The following is a 16,949-nucleotide window of genomic DNA, read 5'->3' on the forward strand; positions in this document are numbered from 1 at the left end:
AGCCCCCAGCACCGTCCCCCGGCCCCGGCGGGTCTTGGAATTAGGGTGAGGACGCCCCCTGGTGGCAAGGAGGTGCTGCGGCCTCGGAGATGGGAGGATTTGGGAACCTGGGTCAGGGCAGGCGGCAGCCCAAAGGGATCTGGATTTCTTTATTAACAGACATGAGCACGACCCGTTACAGAAGTTTGTGCTTTCCAAAAAAAACAGTTACTGAACGTGAAAAAGGAACCCAAGCAAAGAGGAAGGAGTTGGGGAGGGGCCACAAAAGCCTCTGGGCCCCATCCATAGCCCTGACCTGAACCGCGCCTAGGGCCTCCAGCCTGGGACCTGCCCGGCAGGAGAGGTGGGGGGCAGCCGAGGGGCCCCAGCTGGGCCTGCTACTTCCTTTGGGCCAGACAAGAAGGGGTCAAAAGAAGGGCGGGGAGGGGGCCCCAGGGAGCCAGAGCCCACGAGCCATTTATTGCCATGTTTTAAAATTCGTGCAAAATATCTGAAGCCCTGGACAGAGAATACAAAGTGATATTTTTCCAAGAAACATAAAACTAGGAAAAGAGGTGGGAGACATTTTCCCACCAGAGCTCCCCGAACGCCAGGCCCCAAGCAGGGTGAGGCCTCCACCCCGGCCAGCTGAGCAGGGAGGACTAAGAGCTACAATCTGGACCAGGGAAGGAGGGGTGGAATTTGCAACAGCGTCTCAACTACCAACGGGAGGAAAACCAGTCAACTGTACAAGTCTCCTATCAACTTTTAAAAAAAAGAGAAAAGCTGTAAAAGTCAGGCCCTGTGGGTAGGGAAGCGGCCAAGTCCCCAGCCAGGGCCGGAATCCAGAGTGGGTGCCAGGCGGAGCTGCTGCGAATGCAGGCACGGCGGGCCGTCTGGCCAGAGGCCGATGCAGGTGGGCGGCCTTGGCAAGGGTAGCCTAGGGTTGGCGCCACCACTAATCACCACCCTCGAAGCCCTCCTCCTCTTCTGGAGCTGGGTCTGCATCCCAGCATGTGATGTCGATTTCTGAGGCGTTAGAAAGGGAGAGGAGTTAAGGACCTAGCAGACCCATACTTGTGTCCCCAGCCTCTGTGAGCGGTGGGCAGTGGTGGGGTGGCTACCCACACTCAAATCCAGCCCCCACACCCAAATTCCTCCCCATAATCCAGCCCAGTACTACCTGGAGGCTTGTTGTAGAACACAGGAGGCGGAGCCTTGGCACAGAGCTCTTCCGATTGGGCAAACTCCTCCTCCTGTGATTGACTGAAGTACCCCTCGCTGGCCTGCAGGCGAAAGCATTAGGTCACTTGGCCCCACCCAGCCGGACTGGGGCTTACCTATCAGGCCTGAGCCCGTTTCCCCAGCAACCAATGACTCCATCAGTGGTTGCCAGGGAAACACGGATGCCTGCCTTGGGAACAAAAGCAGAGCTGGCCCACAGAGGCGGGGTGGGATGGACTTCCCCTCCAATAATGTGGGTCACAGAGAAAGGGGGTACTGGTGCAAGCATGAGGAATGCAGGGCCAGCACCCTGCTCAGCGCCCACTCCCTCCCATCCCTCCCACCAGGCAGTCCCTGCCGCACCTGGGTCCCCTCCTTCTGGGTGGTCTCGCCATTGGTTAGCAGGTGGGGCTCTGGCTCCTGCTCTTGCTCCAGCTCCTCAAGGGCTGAGGGCAGAGTTGGGGTCTGGGGGGCAGCCAGGGCCTCCCCTTCTACTTCCTCTGGGTCACAGAAGGTGGCTGGCGGCTCAGGCAGCTCATCAAAGTTGAGAAGGGTGGCACAGCCTTCACCTGCTGGCGGCAGTGGCTCCGGAGCCACCTCGTCCAGCAGGGGCACCTCTGCCAGGGTGACCTCAGTACCCGAGGGTGGCGTGGGGGCCCTGGGCTCACCCTGGAGTGTGGAGGCCCCTTCCCCATTGCCAGGCCATAGGTCAATGAGGCTGGTGGCAGCGGGGGGCACATTGTTGGCAACAGTGGTGTCTGCAGTGGCAGTGTCGGTTTCAATGGCGTCAGCTGCATCGTGGACCTCGGTGGCGTCAGCTGTGGCAGGCTCCACAGGAGCAGCCAGGACAGCCTGCTCTGCAGACTCCATGAACATCAAGTCCTCTGCAGGGCTGCCTGGCCCCCGGGGAGGTGCCTGTGCCTGAGGGGGCTCCTCCATGGGGCCAGCCCAGGCCTGAGGGGCTGCTGCTCTGGTCTCCTCACTGTCCAGGATGGGGCTGGGCTCCTGGGTCTCTGTCACAGCACAGGCAGAGGAGACATGCAACCGGCTCCCCTGGGGGAGGATGGAGACCCTGCCCACCCACTAACGAGGGAGAGAGCCAGGGACTTCCATGCAGGTGGCCCACTGCCCCCTTACCCAGTGACCCCAGTGACTTTAAGCCCCTTGGCAGCTCTGGGAAGGCCCGATTCCCACTTGAGAGGGCAGGTGCTAAGCTTTAGAGAGGGCAGGTCTGACTGCACACCAGGGCTCCTCCCCCAGCAGCCGCCTCCAGGGCAGTGCAGTCTTGGTGATGGGTGGCCCAGATCCCTGGAGAACGGTTACCATGGCAACCTGGGGCTCCCAGCCAAGGACTGATGATGGGAGGCCTGGTGCAGGTAGGATCCCTCTCTCACCTTGGGCTGGTGGGGGTGGCGGTGGCAGCGGTGGAGGCTGCGAGGATGTGACCTCATCCAGGGCCCGCTCTATCTGCTCAGCAACAGGGGTGGAGGCGGTGCTGGAGTCAGACGGGCTCCGCGTGGGGATGGGAGTGGGCGCCATCCTCCGGTGGCTGTCCAGGTGGCTGCCTGTGGAACAAACCCCAGGAGGGTCAGTGAGGGCGGGGGAGCGGGGTGAGACAGAATTGTCCTCCTTGGGGCCTGGCCAGCACCTCCTCTCTGGAGTCTGGGTCGGGGCTGGGAGCTCCCCAGCCCCCGCAGGGGCCAGACTCCAGCTCCAGACCCTGTAAGCTAGGCCCCTGGGGGCCAGTGCCCCACAAGGCCAAGGGCAAGAGGCAGGCAGTGCCTGCCCTGGGGACAAATGCCAGAGATCAGCGGTCAGGCTGGGGGAGTGAGGGCGGGGGGCTGCTGGGAAGCGGGGCCCTCCTTACCACCCCCGCCGAGGCCTGGGGCTGCTACCTACATGGGAGGGAGGAAGAGAGGTTTGGGGTGCGGTGACAGGTGATATAGGGAAAGGGAGTCCGTGGAGGGGAGGAGGAGGAAGAGGAGGAGGAGGAAGGCCCACTGTCCGATGCCTTTATGAAAGGGCAGTACGGACGACCTGCCGAGAGAGACAGACAGAGAAAGAGACAGAGGACAAGAGAGGGTCAGTCTCCCCCACCCCTGCCCGAGGCCTCTCCCGCCCCCAGGGCTGGCCCTGGATGTCCAAGCTGCCTTCAGCCAGGGGCACACTCAGCCAAGCCAGCCACAGCCTCACACCAGCCCCAGACACACAGCCAGCCTGGGAGCAGTACAGCGGACAGGGCCTGTGGCGGGACCCCAGCACGGGGCAAGCACACTCAGACCAGCACACGGGGCAGGGAAGAGCTTCAGGGGAGGCAGAAGCAGCACAGTGAGAAGCGAAACAGGGACACCTGGGTGCAAGCTCCAGGAGGCTCACTCAGGCCAGGGACAAGAGCCCAGCCCGCATGCATCCCGGCCTTCCAGGCCAGGCCTAATTCACCCCAGCCGAGCTGCTCCCCGCGGCCAGCGCTGTGCCTCGGCCCATGCCAGAGCTACCCCACAGGCTCTAGCACTCCCCACTGTTCAGCCACAAGCGACTTCACCACCATCCCTGGCCCTTCTTGGGGTCCTGCCACCTGGGAAGTGGTGGGCGGATGCACGCTGGATGAAGGTCTCGCCTTCTCCAAGGGTTCCTTGGGCAAGGCTTCCCTTCCAAGAGAGTCCCAGAGAGGCTCAGGGCCGTGACCTAAGGAGTGGGGCCAGGTGGGGGTGAGGCCTAGGACTACCTGGTCGATGGTTGAAGGGCGAGGGCACATCACAGCTGCCTGCAGAGGCTGATGCGACTCTTTCCTGCTGCTTGAAGAACTCCCGTGGGTTGTCAGGTCGCTGGGCAATAATGGCCGCTGCCTCCTGAGGGCACAAGGAAAAGGTTGGGGCTCGGCCAGGCAAGCTGAGGTAGCCCTGTCCGCCTCACCTGGCTGGTGCGCCAGCTCTCACCTCCACCTCCGACTCTGACTTCTTCATGTGAGTCTCTTCCTCCTCATCCCGATGGTCACCCTAGAAACAAAGGGACAGTGTCTGGTGCACCTACCCCCACAGGGGCTCTTGGCCTTCTTTTTTACTGTATTTTATTTATTCATTTTGTGGGTTTTTTTTTTTTTTTTTTTGAGACTGAGTCTGGCTCTGTCGCCCAGGCTGGAGTGCAGTGGCGGGATCTCAGCTCACTGCAAGCTCCGCCTCCCGGGTTTACGCCATTCTCCTGCCTCAGCCTCCGGAGTAGCTGGGACTACAGGCACCCGCCACCTCGCCCGGCTAGTTTTTTGTATTTTTTAGTAGAGACGGGGTTTCACCGTGTTAGCCAGGATGGTCTCGATCTCCTGACCTTGTGATCCGCCCATCTCAGCCTCCCAAAGTGCTGGGATTACAGGCTTGAGCCACCGCGCCCAGCTTTATTTTGTTTTTAAGACAGGTTCTCGCCCCGTCACCCAGGCTGGAGAACAGTGGTGCAATCGCGGCTCACTGCAGCCTCTGCCTCCTGGGCTCAACCAATCCTCCCACCTCAGCCTCCCGAATAGCTGGGACTACAGGTGTGCACCACCATGCCCGGCTAATTTTAATTTTTTTGTAGAGATGGGGTCTCCCTATGTTGCCCAGGCTGGTCTCAACAAACTTCTAGGCTGAAGGGATCCTCCTGCCTTGGCCTGCCGAAGGGTTGGGATGGATTACAGTCATGAGCCACCAGTGCCCAGCCTTCTGGCCTTCTTACAGCCCCCATGCTTCTTTCACAATCTGGCAGGAAGGGTCTCAGAGGTGGTACCTCTGCCCCGTCAAACCGAGTCACACAGTCCCTCTCTTCCCTCAGGGCCCTCGGCCACCTAATCTCTGACCTGCCAGGCCTCTGGGCACCAGGCTCACTCACCCGCTTGCTCATCCCCATATCTAAGCAAGTGCCTAGGGCCATCCAGGAGTGCTCCTTGTTTTGCAGATAACTTTTCTCGGACCTCCTACCCTAGCGCTGGGGCCACCATGCTGCCAATGTTGCTGCCTGGACCGTGGCATCACGGCCCAGCCTTCCTCACTGCTACCTGCCTTATTTGCTCTCCACAGGCCCTGAAAGGACCTTTCCAAAATGCGGATCAGACCATGATTTTTCTGAGCTTAAAATCCCTCAGGGGTTCCCATGAGCCACAGCAAGCACTGGCTAAATATGACCCACAGATGGCTTTTGTTTTGCTGGTATGATATTTTTAAACCATGTTAATTAGTTGCCACCACTTAAAAACCAGGAACTTTCATACTGAAATCAGGGTCCCAGTTTCTCTTGAGGTGCCAGAGCCCTGGCGACATCACCTGCAAGCTCCAGAGCAGCCATCACCGGGGCCTCGCCGCAGCCCCCTTAAGACAGGCTTGTGCCGCCCACTTGCCCCCGGCCCCACCATCGCCTACTGGCTTCACCTGCCCACTGCACGCGCTGTTTTGGGTAGGCAGGGCCCTCGCTTGGCCTACGTCCCCCACCCCTGCCTGACCTAGCCATCACCTCTCTAATACCACCCCCTGCCGGCCCCCACCCCACGGCGCCCACATACTGTGAGATGTAGACATCAAGTCCTCAGCACGACACAGTCAGTTCCCAGAACAGGCACACCCATTCCCACCTCCAAGCCTCAGCACGGGAGATCAGCCCCTCTCCCAAATGCCTGCTCCCGACCCGGGGGCCAGGCCCTCTGGTTTCCAGCTGCAGCATGACCACTGCTTCCTGGGGAAGAGGTCCCTGGCTTGCTCAGGTCATTTTCTCCTCTGGGTCCCCACAGGGTGTTCCTGGCTTCCACCACGATGACACCACATCCTTAAGTTCCTATTTCCGGAGGCACCTCCCTCTCCGCTGTGAGCGACACAGGATGAGGACTGGGGTCTGCGGGTGGGTGGCCAGTACAAGGCGGGTGCATGTTTGCTCAACTGCACTCATACACCTAAGGCTTCTTAGTCAGTGTCCCCTGCTGCTCAGGTGGCAGCTTGGACAGGAGGGGCTGCTAAGGTGGTGAAGTCCCAGGGCAGCTCTGCTTTTTAGCCTACAATCTAGAATTTTAGCTTATCTATCGGGGCACTGGGAGAAGGGCCCTTCGTAGTATCCCACCCTCAGGAGGGCTGTCACCTCAACGATAACTTTGTGACCCCCAGAATGAAGTCTAAACTCCTCCTCTGCCCTTGCTCCCCTTTCCCAATCAAATTTCCCCCACTCCTCAGCCCACGGAGTTCCAGACAGCCCAGGCTCTTCGCCTTCCCATGAGCCTGTGTCCCACCAGCCTTTGCTGCTCTGCCCCTTGCCTGCTGTAATCTCACTTGGTTCCTCTGCCTTGTTCAAAGTAAGGACCAGGGGTAGCTACCACAAAGGCTTTTTTTGTTTGTTTGTTTGAGATGGAGTCTCGCTCTGTCGCCGGGGCTGGAGTGCAGTGGCACGATCTCAGCTCACTGCAAGCTCCGCCTCCCGGGTTCACTCCATTCTCCTGCCTCAGCCCCCTGAGTGGCTGGGACTACAGGCGCCCACCACCTCGCCCGGCTAGTTTTTTGTACTTCTTTTTAGTAGAGACGGGGTTTCACCGTGTTACCCAGGATGGTCTCGATCTCCTGACCTCATGATCCGCCTGCCTCGGCCTCCCAAAGTGCTGGGATTACAGGCGTGAGCCACCGCGCCCGACCCACCACAAAGGCTTTAATTACCAACCACGTGAACAACACTGAAACAAGCAAGGCCCAGAGGAAGGAGAGAGACCAACGCACTAACCACACAGGTCAAAGCCACTGCTGTGCCTAAAGCATTTTCAGATACACGGGAGCTCCCCTGCAGGCCAGGCAAAAAGGGAACCCAGATATGTCACACAATTCGTAACAGGGGAGAGAAAGCAGACAGCTCCTTAAGCCAAGAGAAAGCATTTTATAGTGCTAAATCCCAAAGTCTCTCACACGTGCCCTTCCTTAGAGAACCTGAAGTTGCAAGGGAACCACACCGACCTGCTAGAATGTCCACTGCCACTCTCAGGTGGACTATACTTGAAGGGCCAGATGGGACTATAAAATAATGGTAAGCTCCTTCAGACTTTACCTGAAATGTTGATAACTGGTGAAAATAAATCAGCTCAGGGGGTTCACAACACTGTTCTGTCTACCTGCATGTCTGTATGTTTGAAATGTCAGCATAAAAATAAACTTTATCGGGGCCGGGCGTGGTGCACTTTGGGAGGCCGAGGTGGGAGGATCACCTGAGGTCAGGAGTTTGAGACCAGCCTGGCCAACGTGGTGAAAACCCATCTCTACTAAAAATACAAAAATTACCCAGGCGTGGTGGTGGGTACCTGTAATCCCAGCTACTTGGGAGGCTGAGGCAGGAGAATCGCTTGAACCCAGGAGGCAGAGGTTGCAGTGAGCTGAGATGGCGCCATTGCACTCCTGCCTGGGGGACAAGCATGGGACTTCATCTCAAAAATAAATAAATCAATAAAAATAAAATTTAAAAAATAAATAAACTTTATCGGGCAGGGCACAGTGGCTCACGCCTGTAATTCCAGGACTTCGGGAGGCTGAGGCAGGTGGATCACGAGGTCAGGAGTTCGAGACCAGTCCGACCAACATGGTGAAACCCTGTCTCTACCAAAAATACAAAAATTAGCTGGGCATGGGGGTGCATGCCTGTAATCCCAGCTACTCAGGAGGCTGAGGCAAGAGGATCGCTTGAACCCAGGAGGCAGAGGTTGCAGTGAGCTGAGATCGTGCCACTGCACTCCAGCCTGGGCGACAGAGTAAGACTCCGTTTCAAAAAAATTAAAAAATAATAAATATTTATTTATTAACTTGGCTGGGCACGGTGGCTCCGCCTGTAGTCCCAGCACTTTGGGAGGCCGAGGCGGGTGGATCACGAGGACAAGAGATCGAGACTATCCTGGCCAACATGGTGAAACCCCGTCTCTACTATAGATACAAAAAAAAAAAAAAAAAAAAGGAATAAACTTTATCCGCTGGGTGCAGTGGCTCATGCCTGTAATCCCAGCACTTTGTGAGGCCGAGATGGATCACCTGAGGTCAGGAGTTCGAGATCAGCCTGGCCAACAAGGTGAAACCCCATTTCTACTAAAAATACAAAAATTAGCCGGGCGTGGTGGTGGGTGCCTGTAATCCCAGCTACTTGGGAGGCTGAGGCAGGAAAATCACTTAAACCTGGGAGGCAGGCCAGGCGCAGTGGCTCATGCCTGTAATCCCAGCACTTTAGGTGGCTGAGGTGGGTGGGTCACGAGGTCAGGAGATCGAGACCATCCTGGCTAACACAGTGAAACCCCGTCTCTACTAAAAATACAAAAAAATTAGCCAGGCATGGTGGCAGGGGACTATAGTCCCAGCTACTTGGAGGCTGAGGCAGGAGAATGGCGTGAACCTGGGAGGCGGAGCTTGCAGTGAGCTGAGATCGCACCACTACACTCCAGCCTGGGCAATAGAGCGAGACTCCATCTCAAAAAATAAATAAATAAATAACCCTCACTCTGAAAGGATAAAGAAAATGTGGTATATCCATACAATAGAATATGATTCAGCCTTCAAAAGGAAGGAAATTCTGACGCATGCTACAACATGGATGAACCTTAAGGACATCATGCTAAGTGAAATAAGCCACACGCACAAGGACAAACACTGTGTGATTCCACTGATAGGCGGTCTCCAGAGTAGTCAACTTCATAGAGACAGAAAGTGGAATGGTGGCTGCCAGGAGCTGGCCAGTGGGGAAGGGCAGAATTTGTGTTAAATGAACAGTGGTGGTGGTTATCCAACAATATGAATGAATTTAATGCCACTTAATGAAATGCAGATTTTAAAATGACTGAAATGGTACATTTTATGTATTTTGCCACAATTAAAGCAAATACATGTGGCCAGGCGCAGTGGCTCACGCCTGTAATCCCAGCATTTTGGGAGGCCGAGGCAGGCAGATCAACTAAGGTCAGGAGTTCAAGACCAGCCTGGCCAACATGGTGAAACCCTGTCTCTACAAAAACACAAAAATTAGCTGGGCATGATGGTGTGCACCTGTAATCCCAGCTACTCAGGAGGCTGAGGGAGAGAATAGCTCGAACCCGGGAGGCGGAGGTTGCAGTGAGCCAAGATCATGCCACTGCACTCCATCCTGGGTGACAGAGTGAGACTCCATCTCAAAAAAAAAAAAACAAAACAAAAAAATAAAACAAAACATGAATCAGCTTATGAAAATAAGATCTTACCCAGCTTGTTCTCCACCATGTTCTGTATGTGGCAGGTGGCAAGTGTGTGTTGAATGAATGACACTGGAGCTTACCAGCCAGCCACACATTGTCCCCATCCCATCCAAGGGCCGATGTGACTGGAGTGACTTAATGCTGGTGCCTGCAGGACTGTCTTGCCTCCTCTCTCTCAGCCTCCTGTGGGTGACTCTGGAGCCCGTTTCAGTCCCCACAGCCCTGCACCTGCCCATCACAGTCCCAGTCCAGATGAGTATGAACCCACCTCCCTTCCTGAACTGAGCCACGCTCAGTCCTGAATGACATTAGCTATTTCCAAAACACTAAATTCAAAGCATGAAGATGTGACTCTGCTGTAATTTTCAGGGACCAATCCATAGGACCTACACGCAATTCCCAATGTCTGGAGATTCAGACGGGACCCCTGGAACAAAGAGGCTGCTCCCAAGGAGACGCAGCACACTGGCTACGGATGCTCGGCACTGGCCCAGGCTCCCCCATGCCGCCTGCCTCACTCCTGTGGCGGGACCAGGCCTGGTGGCCCCTCAGAGTGCAGGAACAGTGTCTAATCTGCCAAGAGACCCCAGGGGAGGGGAGGGGGAGCCTGGTCAGTGAGGGTCTGGGTCTAGATGGATGTTCTCTTCCAATCTAGAGCACAAGCTTCTCCAAAGTAGTCTTTTTCCACAGCCAGAGGCCAGAGCCCCACGTGATGAGGTGCCAGGCCTGATGCTCCATGGCACCCCGTGCCCATGCACGTCCCCAGAACAGCCACCACTGTCTCCCAGCCACTGATCTCCCCACAAGGCCCAGGAGCACAGGGACCATTCTCACTTCCCTGACCCAGAGACCGGGAGCCTTGGCCAAGAACTTACAAAGATAGACTGCTCCTTCAACCGCCTCTTGGCCTCTTCCGCTTCTAAAGTCTGCTGTTTCCTCCTGGAACGATAAGCAGCCTCAGGGTGCGCCCGGGGGACCCTGGAGCGCTGCCGGGCGGGCGGGCTCACCTGTGCTCCTCGATCTGCTGCTCCCGCTCCCGGTAGCGCCGCTCACGCTCCTCTTGCTCCTGCCGCTCCTGCTCCATCCGCTCCTGCTCAAACCTGAGCCTCTCATCCAGGGCCTTCTTCCTCTCCTCCTCCTTCCGCAGCTCTTCTTCCTTCTGCGAGCCCCGGTGCGAGCAAGGGTAGGCCCTGAGCCTGGGCACCTGAACCCTGTCCCTCTGGCCCCTCCCTAACCCAGGGCTGGGGGCGGGGCACGTGGCATGGGCCATGCCACTGCAGTGAGGGACTCAGACCTGCCCCATGGGGTCCACGAGGGGCGGCTCAGCCAGGCCAGGCTCAGGGTTCCATACCTTGGCCTGCTCCCAGAACTGCTCTCGGTTAATCCGCTTCATTTCCACAGCTGCATCTGTCTTCTGGTAGGTGGTGCCCTGCGGTGTCGAAGGACCCAGCGTGGGCAGGCTGAATGCCCCAGGAGCCCCCCACACCTAAAGGGTGAGGGCTAAGAGGGACCGGGCAGGCCAGACTCGAGCACCAGGCCACACAGGCAGAGTCCACGGGTGCCAAACACACACTAACCACGGGCTCTGCGTTCTCATCCTCTCGCAGCCGCAGCCGATGCAGCACGGGGCTGGAGAGCCGCGCTAGCCCGTTGGAGAGCCGCTGCCCGATGGCACCCGCGTCTATGTCTTCCACGCTGCTGGCGTTCACGATCACGTCGACGCCCTTCCACAAGAAGATGGCAGTGCTCAGGTGGCACCATCCTCCCGCCATCACCACCCCAGCACACAGACCCTGGTGGCTGTCCCCACCCCTAAGAGCCCTGGCCCCCGACACACACCTGGAAGAACTCAGCCACCTTAGCCACATGGCTGGCACAAGCGCACTTGCGGGCATCAGGCACATCTTCACCCACCTGCAAAGTACCCAGCAAAGAGGCGGTCGGGAAAGGACAAGGGGGGGCCCTACATGATAGGGTGCATCTTCCCCGGAACTGGTGGGGTTCCCTCTCCATGGGTGTCAGAGGGCCGACGGGCAGGGCACCTGCTCTGGGCCTTCAGCTCCCGTCCCCAGCCCCGGCCGCATACCCAGTTGATGAGCACGTATTTTGGCAGAGCAGCTTGGGAGTCCTTGACGCTGCAGAAGCCGTACATCACCTTCTGGTTCTCAAAGTGTCCCGAAAGCTCCTGCAAGCCCCCTTCTGGGGTAACCAGGAGAGCGTCAGGTGTCTCTGCCTCCTAAACCCTTCCCAAAAAGAGCCTGGAACTCAAAGGAAAGGCTCCTCCAGGGCTCCGCAGGCCCCCCAGGGGTCTTCTGGCCTCTGGGATGTGTGGGCCCCAGTTTGGTGTTGGTATGTGTGGGGGCGGCAGTGCACAGGGATGCGGCTTTGCCTATGACTCCTGCAGGCCCTGATTTGGGGTAGGACTGAGGAAGTGTTTGTTCTTCACACTCAGGTCTCATTCTTCACACATCATCATGTCTCACCAGGTGCCAGTGCCCAGAGGCACAATCAAGCCTTCTGGCTCTGGGGAAGGCAGTGAATAGGGCCCTTCCCCCAAAGCGTCCCAGCTGTGTGGCTTTAGGCAAGTCACTTTCCCTGTTGGAGGCTCAGCCTCCTAAGTCCAACATTCAACAAGCCTCAGAGCTTCCTCCCCACCCTGGGGACACAGGGATGACTGGAGGAAGGACACCAGCCAAATCCAGGCAAGTGTGGGGCTGCAGGGTGCAGGCGGGGAGGTGGCCTACAGTCAGGTGGGTGGGGAAGAAAACAACGGGAGGAGGGGGTGGAGAGGAAGGCGAAGGAATGGCTGGAATTCCTACCTCCTGATGCTGCAAGCTTGAGGTCATCCGAGCCATCCTCGTATGTGTACAGAGCCCTGGGGAGAGGGAGGGGTGGCTGTCAAACTGTCAGGGCCCAGGCCGCCAATTCTGGGTGGGGACGGCTCTGGGGAGGGATAGGGGACATGGAGGGGGTAGGACACGAACAGGGAGGGCTCCTGCTGTAGCCATGACAACAGGGCCAGGCACTGGTTCAGGCGGGAGCCCAGCAGGGTGCCGCTGGAGGCCGGGGTCAGGCGGGGCACAGGCAGTGAGGGGAGAAATTGCTGGCTGGTCGAGCTCAGTGCACAGCATCCCGGCCCTGGCCCTGGCAGCCTACAACCCAGTGGAGCGGGTGTGTGATGGAGATTCCAAGGCGACGGTTCCTTGGTTACTGTTCCCTGGCTACCACAATCCTCATCCCCCATTGGCTAGTGCCAGGAACTTACCTGGCACGTGCCTTGGTCCCCGCTGCCCCTCCCCCGGGGAGGGAGGAGGAGAAGAGAGAACCTGGTGCTCCTACAGCTCTGGGCATCCCCCGGTAACCATGGCAACCCTGCAATTGGCACACGACTGGCCCACCCCAACTGCATTCTCCTTGAACACAAAGGACCCTGGGGACCCGCCCTCAGCCTCAATCTCCGCCTCTCTGAAATGGGGATGAGGTCACTGCAGTCACTCTCGCCCAGACTCTGGCCCCAGGGTGGCCATGCGTGAGCTCCAGGCCTTCCAGCCCCTAGGCTGCCTCAGCCCTGGCTGAGGCCTTCTGAGACTGCTGGCCTTTCCTTCCGCCTGAGCTTCAACAGAAAGCTGACCTGGCGGCCTTCCTCCTCCTCCTCCTCCCCAGCTTTGTGTGCCCTGGCTCCTTCTGATAGGCTGTGGTGACAGAGCATCCATTTCACGGAAGGGAATGCAGAGATGCCTCCCCCATCACCCCATGCAGGCCCAGGCTGAGGACCTTCTGGGAGGGAGGAGAGCCGGGCCTAGGAGGAAGGGCCTTGTCCCTGAGGTTTGAAAGGGCTCAACCCCTTCTCCAAACTCCTATTCCCACGTGCCAAGGCAGGAGGCTGGGGCTGTGAGGAGGGGAGGCAGTAAGGGAGGGCAAAGGGGAAGAGAAAGAGGAGGGGAGAAGCAGAGGGAGAAACAGGGAGAGGAGGAAAAAGAGAAAGGACAGAAGTGAAGGGACAAAGGAAATGAAGGCGGGAGGGACGGAGGGGACATCTTAAGAGGTTGTGGCCAGGGCCAAATGGCCCCAGCCCCTCCCCTTCCTGAATTCCCCACTTCCTACCTCCAGGAAGGAACACAGGTGGGCTGGGAGGCTGGGAGTTCCTGGTCCAACTGTTACCCCCAGCTCCAGCCTGACCCTGACAGCTGCTCCCAGCACAGCTGGCCCACCACCTGTTCTGCTGCCCTAACCCACCACGGGAACAAAGGGCCCTGAGAGAAGCAGGCTCTGTCCCTCTCCATGCACAGATGAGAAACTGAGGCAGAGCCCAGGGACCCTAGTTCCTAGAGACTGCTCTAGACATCAAGCGTCCCTGAGAGGACCTGTCTTGGCCTGCCCAGGCTCCCTGGGGCGCCTTCCATCCTCAGCCCCTGCCTACCCACCTCCGGCCACCTTTTCCTGCTCCAGCGACAGCCCTTCTCCAGCAGAAACCATACCCCAGTTCAAACCCTCCAGCCTGCCTTTCCATCAGACTGCCCTGTCCACACCACACACTTGGGCCACACTGGACGGCTCCCTGACCCAGGCAGGGTTCTGGACAGGGCTCACCCTGGAGCCTCTGCCTATGTTGTTCTCTTCACATGGAAGGCAAGACCTGCTCCTCTACCCCACGCTTATTCCCAGTGGAATCCTCCCGTTCTTCAGAGCCCAGTGCTGGCTGCTGGCCCCCGGCAGCCTCCCCTGAGCTGCCCCTCCCAGAGCACCCACCACATCCCAGCAGGAATACAAAGACCAGTGCTTCTCAAACACATCAGAGGCATCCCGAGCCTGGTGCTGCACCAGGTGGAAGCTGGTGAAACCACAGGGAATCAGGATGGGGTAGAGGACCCCTACATATCTTACCAGCTCCAACTCCTAGAGACAGACACTGCCCCCAACTGTAAGCCTCCTGAAGGCAGGAACGCTGACTCAGTCAATCAGCACATCCTGCTCTCTGGGTCCTGGGGTCCAGCACACCGCACACCATAAGCATGTGTAATATTGACACCAACTTAGAAGCCATCTAGCCAGAGATACTGAACTAGTGTGAGATGGGAGCTGGAATGTGGCAGTTCCAGAGACCCTCGGGTGAGCTGGGGTTGGGGGGTGAGGGCAGGTGGACCCCTCAGGACCATCACTCTCAGGATGGTGGTGCTAGAAAGTCCTTCAGTATCTGAGGTAGGGCTGGGCCCAATCCTTTTTCTTTCCAAGAGGACCAGGAACTTGTATATGATCACAGTGAGTCATATCACAACCAGGACAACAGCGGCCCCTCCCACTATACAACCTCATTTCCTGGGTCCCCTGCTCCCTGTGCCAGAGTAGTGGTCCACTTCAGAGGCCCTGCCACCTAGAGTGAACTCCCCCCCAACCACCCCTCCCCATTGGAAGCAAGGTAAGCGGGGGCAGACAGCCATTTACCCGACACCCCTCCCTCTGGACCTACGGGCAGCGTCTGCCTCTGAGTCTTCAGACCTCACTGCACCCCTGGTTCCATGCTGGGCACTGGGGTATTCATATCCTCTTGTGCAGAAAGTGATCCTCACACCCCTTTTTCAAAATGTGATCTGGGCCCGTAGTGAACAAATATGTGCATGTGTGCATCTGTGTGTCCCACACACAACCCAGATGGGGGGTGACGCACACCAGTGATGAATAACTCGCTTTGGCCACATGGATGCTGCTGGGGTGGGGGGGGCAGGCCTCTGTTGAGCAGGATGTTGAGCAACAGGGGTTCTGTGGCCCTGGCAATAGGCCACCAGGGCTATGCTTTTAGGAGAAAATGGGGTGGTGGCAGACAACACCCCTCCAGGCTGGAGGGCGAAGGAGGTGTTCTGGGGTGAGCTGTGCCTCTCCCCAGGCGGGGCCTTACCCTGAAGCCAGCTCCTACACCAGGCCAAGCCGGCCACTTGCCCAGAGCTCCTCCCATGATCTCAGCCCCCTGGGGCAGGGCTGGGACAATGGGTGGGCCGCCTGCCTGCTGAGTCTGTGCTGGCCTCTCCTGTGACTGACCTGCAGGACACGAGAGCTTGTCTCTCTCGCGTCCATCCCTCCAGGCCTGGCTGCTGGCCAGTGCTGCAGTACCATGCCATGGATGCCCAGCCATCTCATCCTCTCCTCCAGGAGCCCCCAGGTCAGAGTCTCCACCTGACTGCCCGCCCAGTGTGTGGGTGAGGCCAGCCCAAGCGGGGTCCTTCAGACCCGCCCTCCTCTTTGCCTCAGTTTCCTCAAGAAGAGCCTGTTCCCATCTGCCAGCGGGGAGAGGAGGCCTAGGAACCAGATGGGCACCTTCCCCAAGAGTATTACGGGGTGGGGCGGGGAGGAAGAGGATTCCAGGATGGGGCAGTGAGGAACCCCTCGGTTTCTTCTTTCCGCCGCCAGCCAGCCCCAGAGCAGGTGGTCCATCCCCTCCCCCAGCTCAGGGGGAGACAGCAGTTGGGGGGCGGGGAGAGGGGCGGCCCAGCTCCTCCCCCATCAGGGACCGAGGGCCCCTTGGTAGGGGCCCGTGGATCTGTTCACCCCTTCAGCCCTCTTTCGGGGCTCCCTCCACACTTGTTCTCCAGAGGGCTTCCTCCCAGGGACCTCAGCTGGCGCCCTAGACAGGCAGCTCAGTGCCCCCCAGCCAGCTGCCTAGTCCCCGCAGTCCCCTTCAGGTAGGGGAGGAGAGCTCACCCCTGCCTCCTCCGCGACCCGCGGCGGTAAGGGAGTCACTTCGCGGTCGCCATGTGGCAGCAAACATCCTTCCACCTCACTCCAGCCCAGGTTTCCGGGGGGAGGGCGGCCCACTCCGAGAGGCCCCCCGGTGGGCGGGGCGCCCGGCCCCCATCCCGCTCCGCTCCTCCCCCGCCCTCGCTTTCCTTTGTGCTGTGGCCGGGCCGGGATGAACCAGGCAGGCTGCGCTGGCTCCGCTAGCTCGGTCCCCGCCCCGTCCCCACCCGGACCTCGCCCGCTCGAAGGTGGCGAAGGTGCCCTTGGCCGCCCCGTGCACACCTGTCCCCCGGGCCCGGGGGTAGGGTGGGGGATGGGCTCCCGCAGGGCCACGCGGCCCTGGGCCCCACATCGGGACCCCGCGCCTCCGGGCCGCGTCCGGCCGCCGCTCCCACCGCGCGCCTGGGGCCGCCTCCGGGCACTTGGGACCCGGCAGTGCCCCGCCTGGCCCGCCGGCCCCTCCCCCGGCGCGCACAAAGGCAGCCCCTCCCGGCCCTCCCGGCCCGCTGCACCATTTCGGGGTCCCCCTCCCTTCCCGGCGGCGGGGCGGCGGGGCGGGAGAGAAACAAAGGCGCGGCGGCGGCGCGGGGACAAAGGGGCCGGGGGCGGGGGCGGGGGGCTCACCAGTCGGCCGCGCTCTCCTCTCGGATCACCTCCTCGTACGCCGCCAGCAGCTCCAGGCGGTGGCCGCTGAAGCTGACGCCGGCCATGCTTCGGGCCGGACCGGGCCGAACGGACAGACGCGCGGACGGACGGGCGGACGGAGGAGGAGGGAGGGAAAGAGGGAGTCGCCGCCGCCGCCTCGGAGCCTCTGCAGCGTCGC

General features: G+C 59.3%; 1 protein-coding gene across 6 annotated transcripts; it reads right to left on the minus strand.

The window, feature by feature from the left end:
• Positions 1-134: 134 nt before the first annotated feature.
• Positions 135-16,949, minus strand: DBN1 (drebrin 1). 6 transcript variants are annotated; one of them, XM_001091175.5, is made up of 15 exons: positions 16,751-16,949; positions 12,217-12,272; positions 11,484-11,596; positions 11,237-11,311; positions 10,975-11,121; positions 10,749-10,826; positions 10,405-10,556; positions 10,273-10,336; positions 4,140-4,199; positions 3,929-4,052; positions 3,103-3,240; positions 2,598-2,768; positions 1,567-2,216; positions 1,163-1,265; positions 135-1,008 (listed from the first exon to the last, which is right to left on the minus strand). In XM_001091175.5, the coding sequence occupies exons 1-15, from the start codon at positions 16,834-16,836 to the stop codon at positions 938-940; spliced, it is 2,088 nt and encodes a 695-aa protein (XP_001091175.4). In that variant the 5' UTR covers positions 16,837-16,949; the 3' UTR covers positions 135-937. The 6 variants fall into 6 exon arrangements, with proteins under 6 accessions (XP_001091175.4, XP_014997006.3, XP_014997005.3 ...); XM_015141520.3 differs by lacking the exon at positions 16,751-16,949 and adding an exon at positions 16,091-16,345; XM_015141519.3 differs by lacking the exon at positions 3,103-3,240.

This window comes from Macaca mulatta, chromosome 6, assembly GCF_049350105.2.
Source record: "Macaca mulatta isolate MMU2019108-1 chromosome 6, T2T-MMU8v2.0, whole genome shotgun sequence".
NCBI classification, from domain to species: domain Eukaryota; kingdom Metazoa; phylum Chordata; class Mammalia; order Primates; family Cercopithecidae; genus Macaca; species Macaca mulatta.

Coding starts and splice junctions, on each gene's coding strand:
- DBN1 (XM_001091175.5), bottom strand. CDS start 16,836: ATGGCCGGCGTCAGCTTCAGCGGCCACCGCCTGGAGCTGCTGGCGGCG. Junction 11,597..12,216: donor CAAGCTTGCAGCATCAGGAG/GTAGGAATTCCA, acceptor TGGTTACCCCAG/AAGGGGGCTTGCAGGAGCTT. Junction 11,312..11,483: donor AATACGTGCTCATCAACTGG/GTATGCGGCCGG, acceptor GGTACTTTGCAG/GTGGGTGAAGATGTGCCTGA.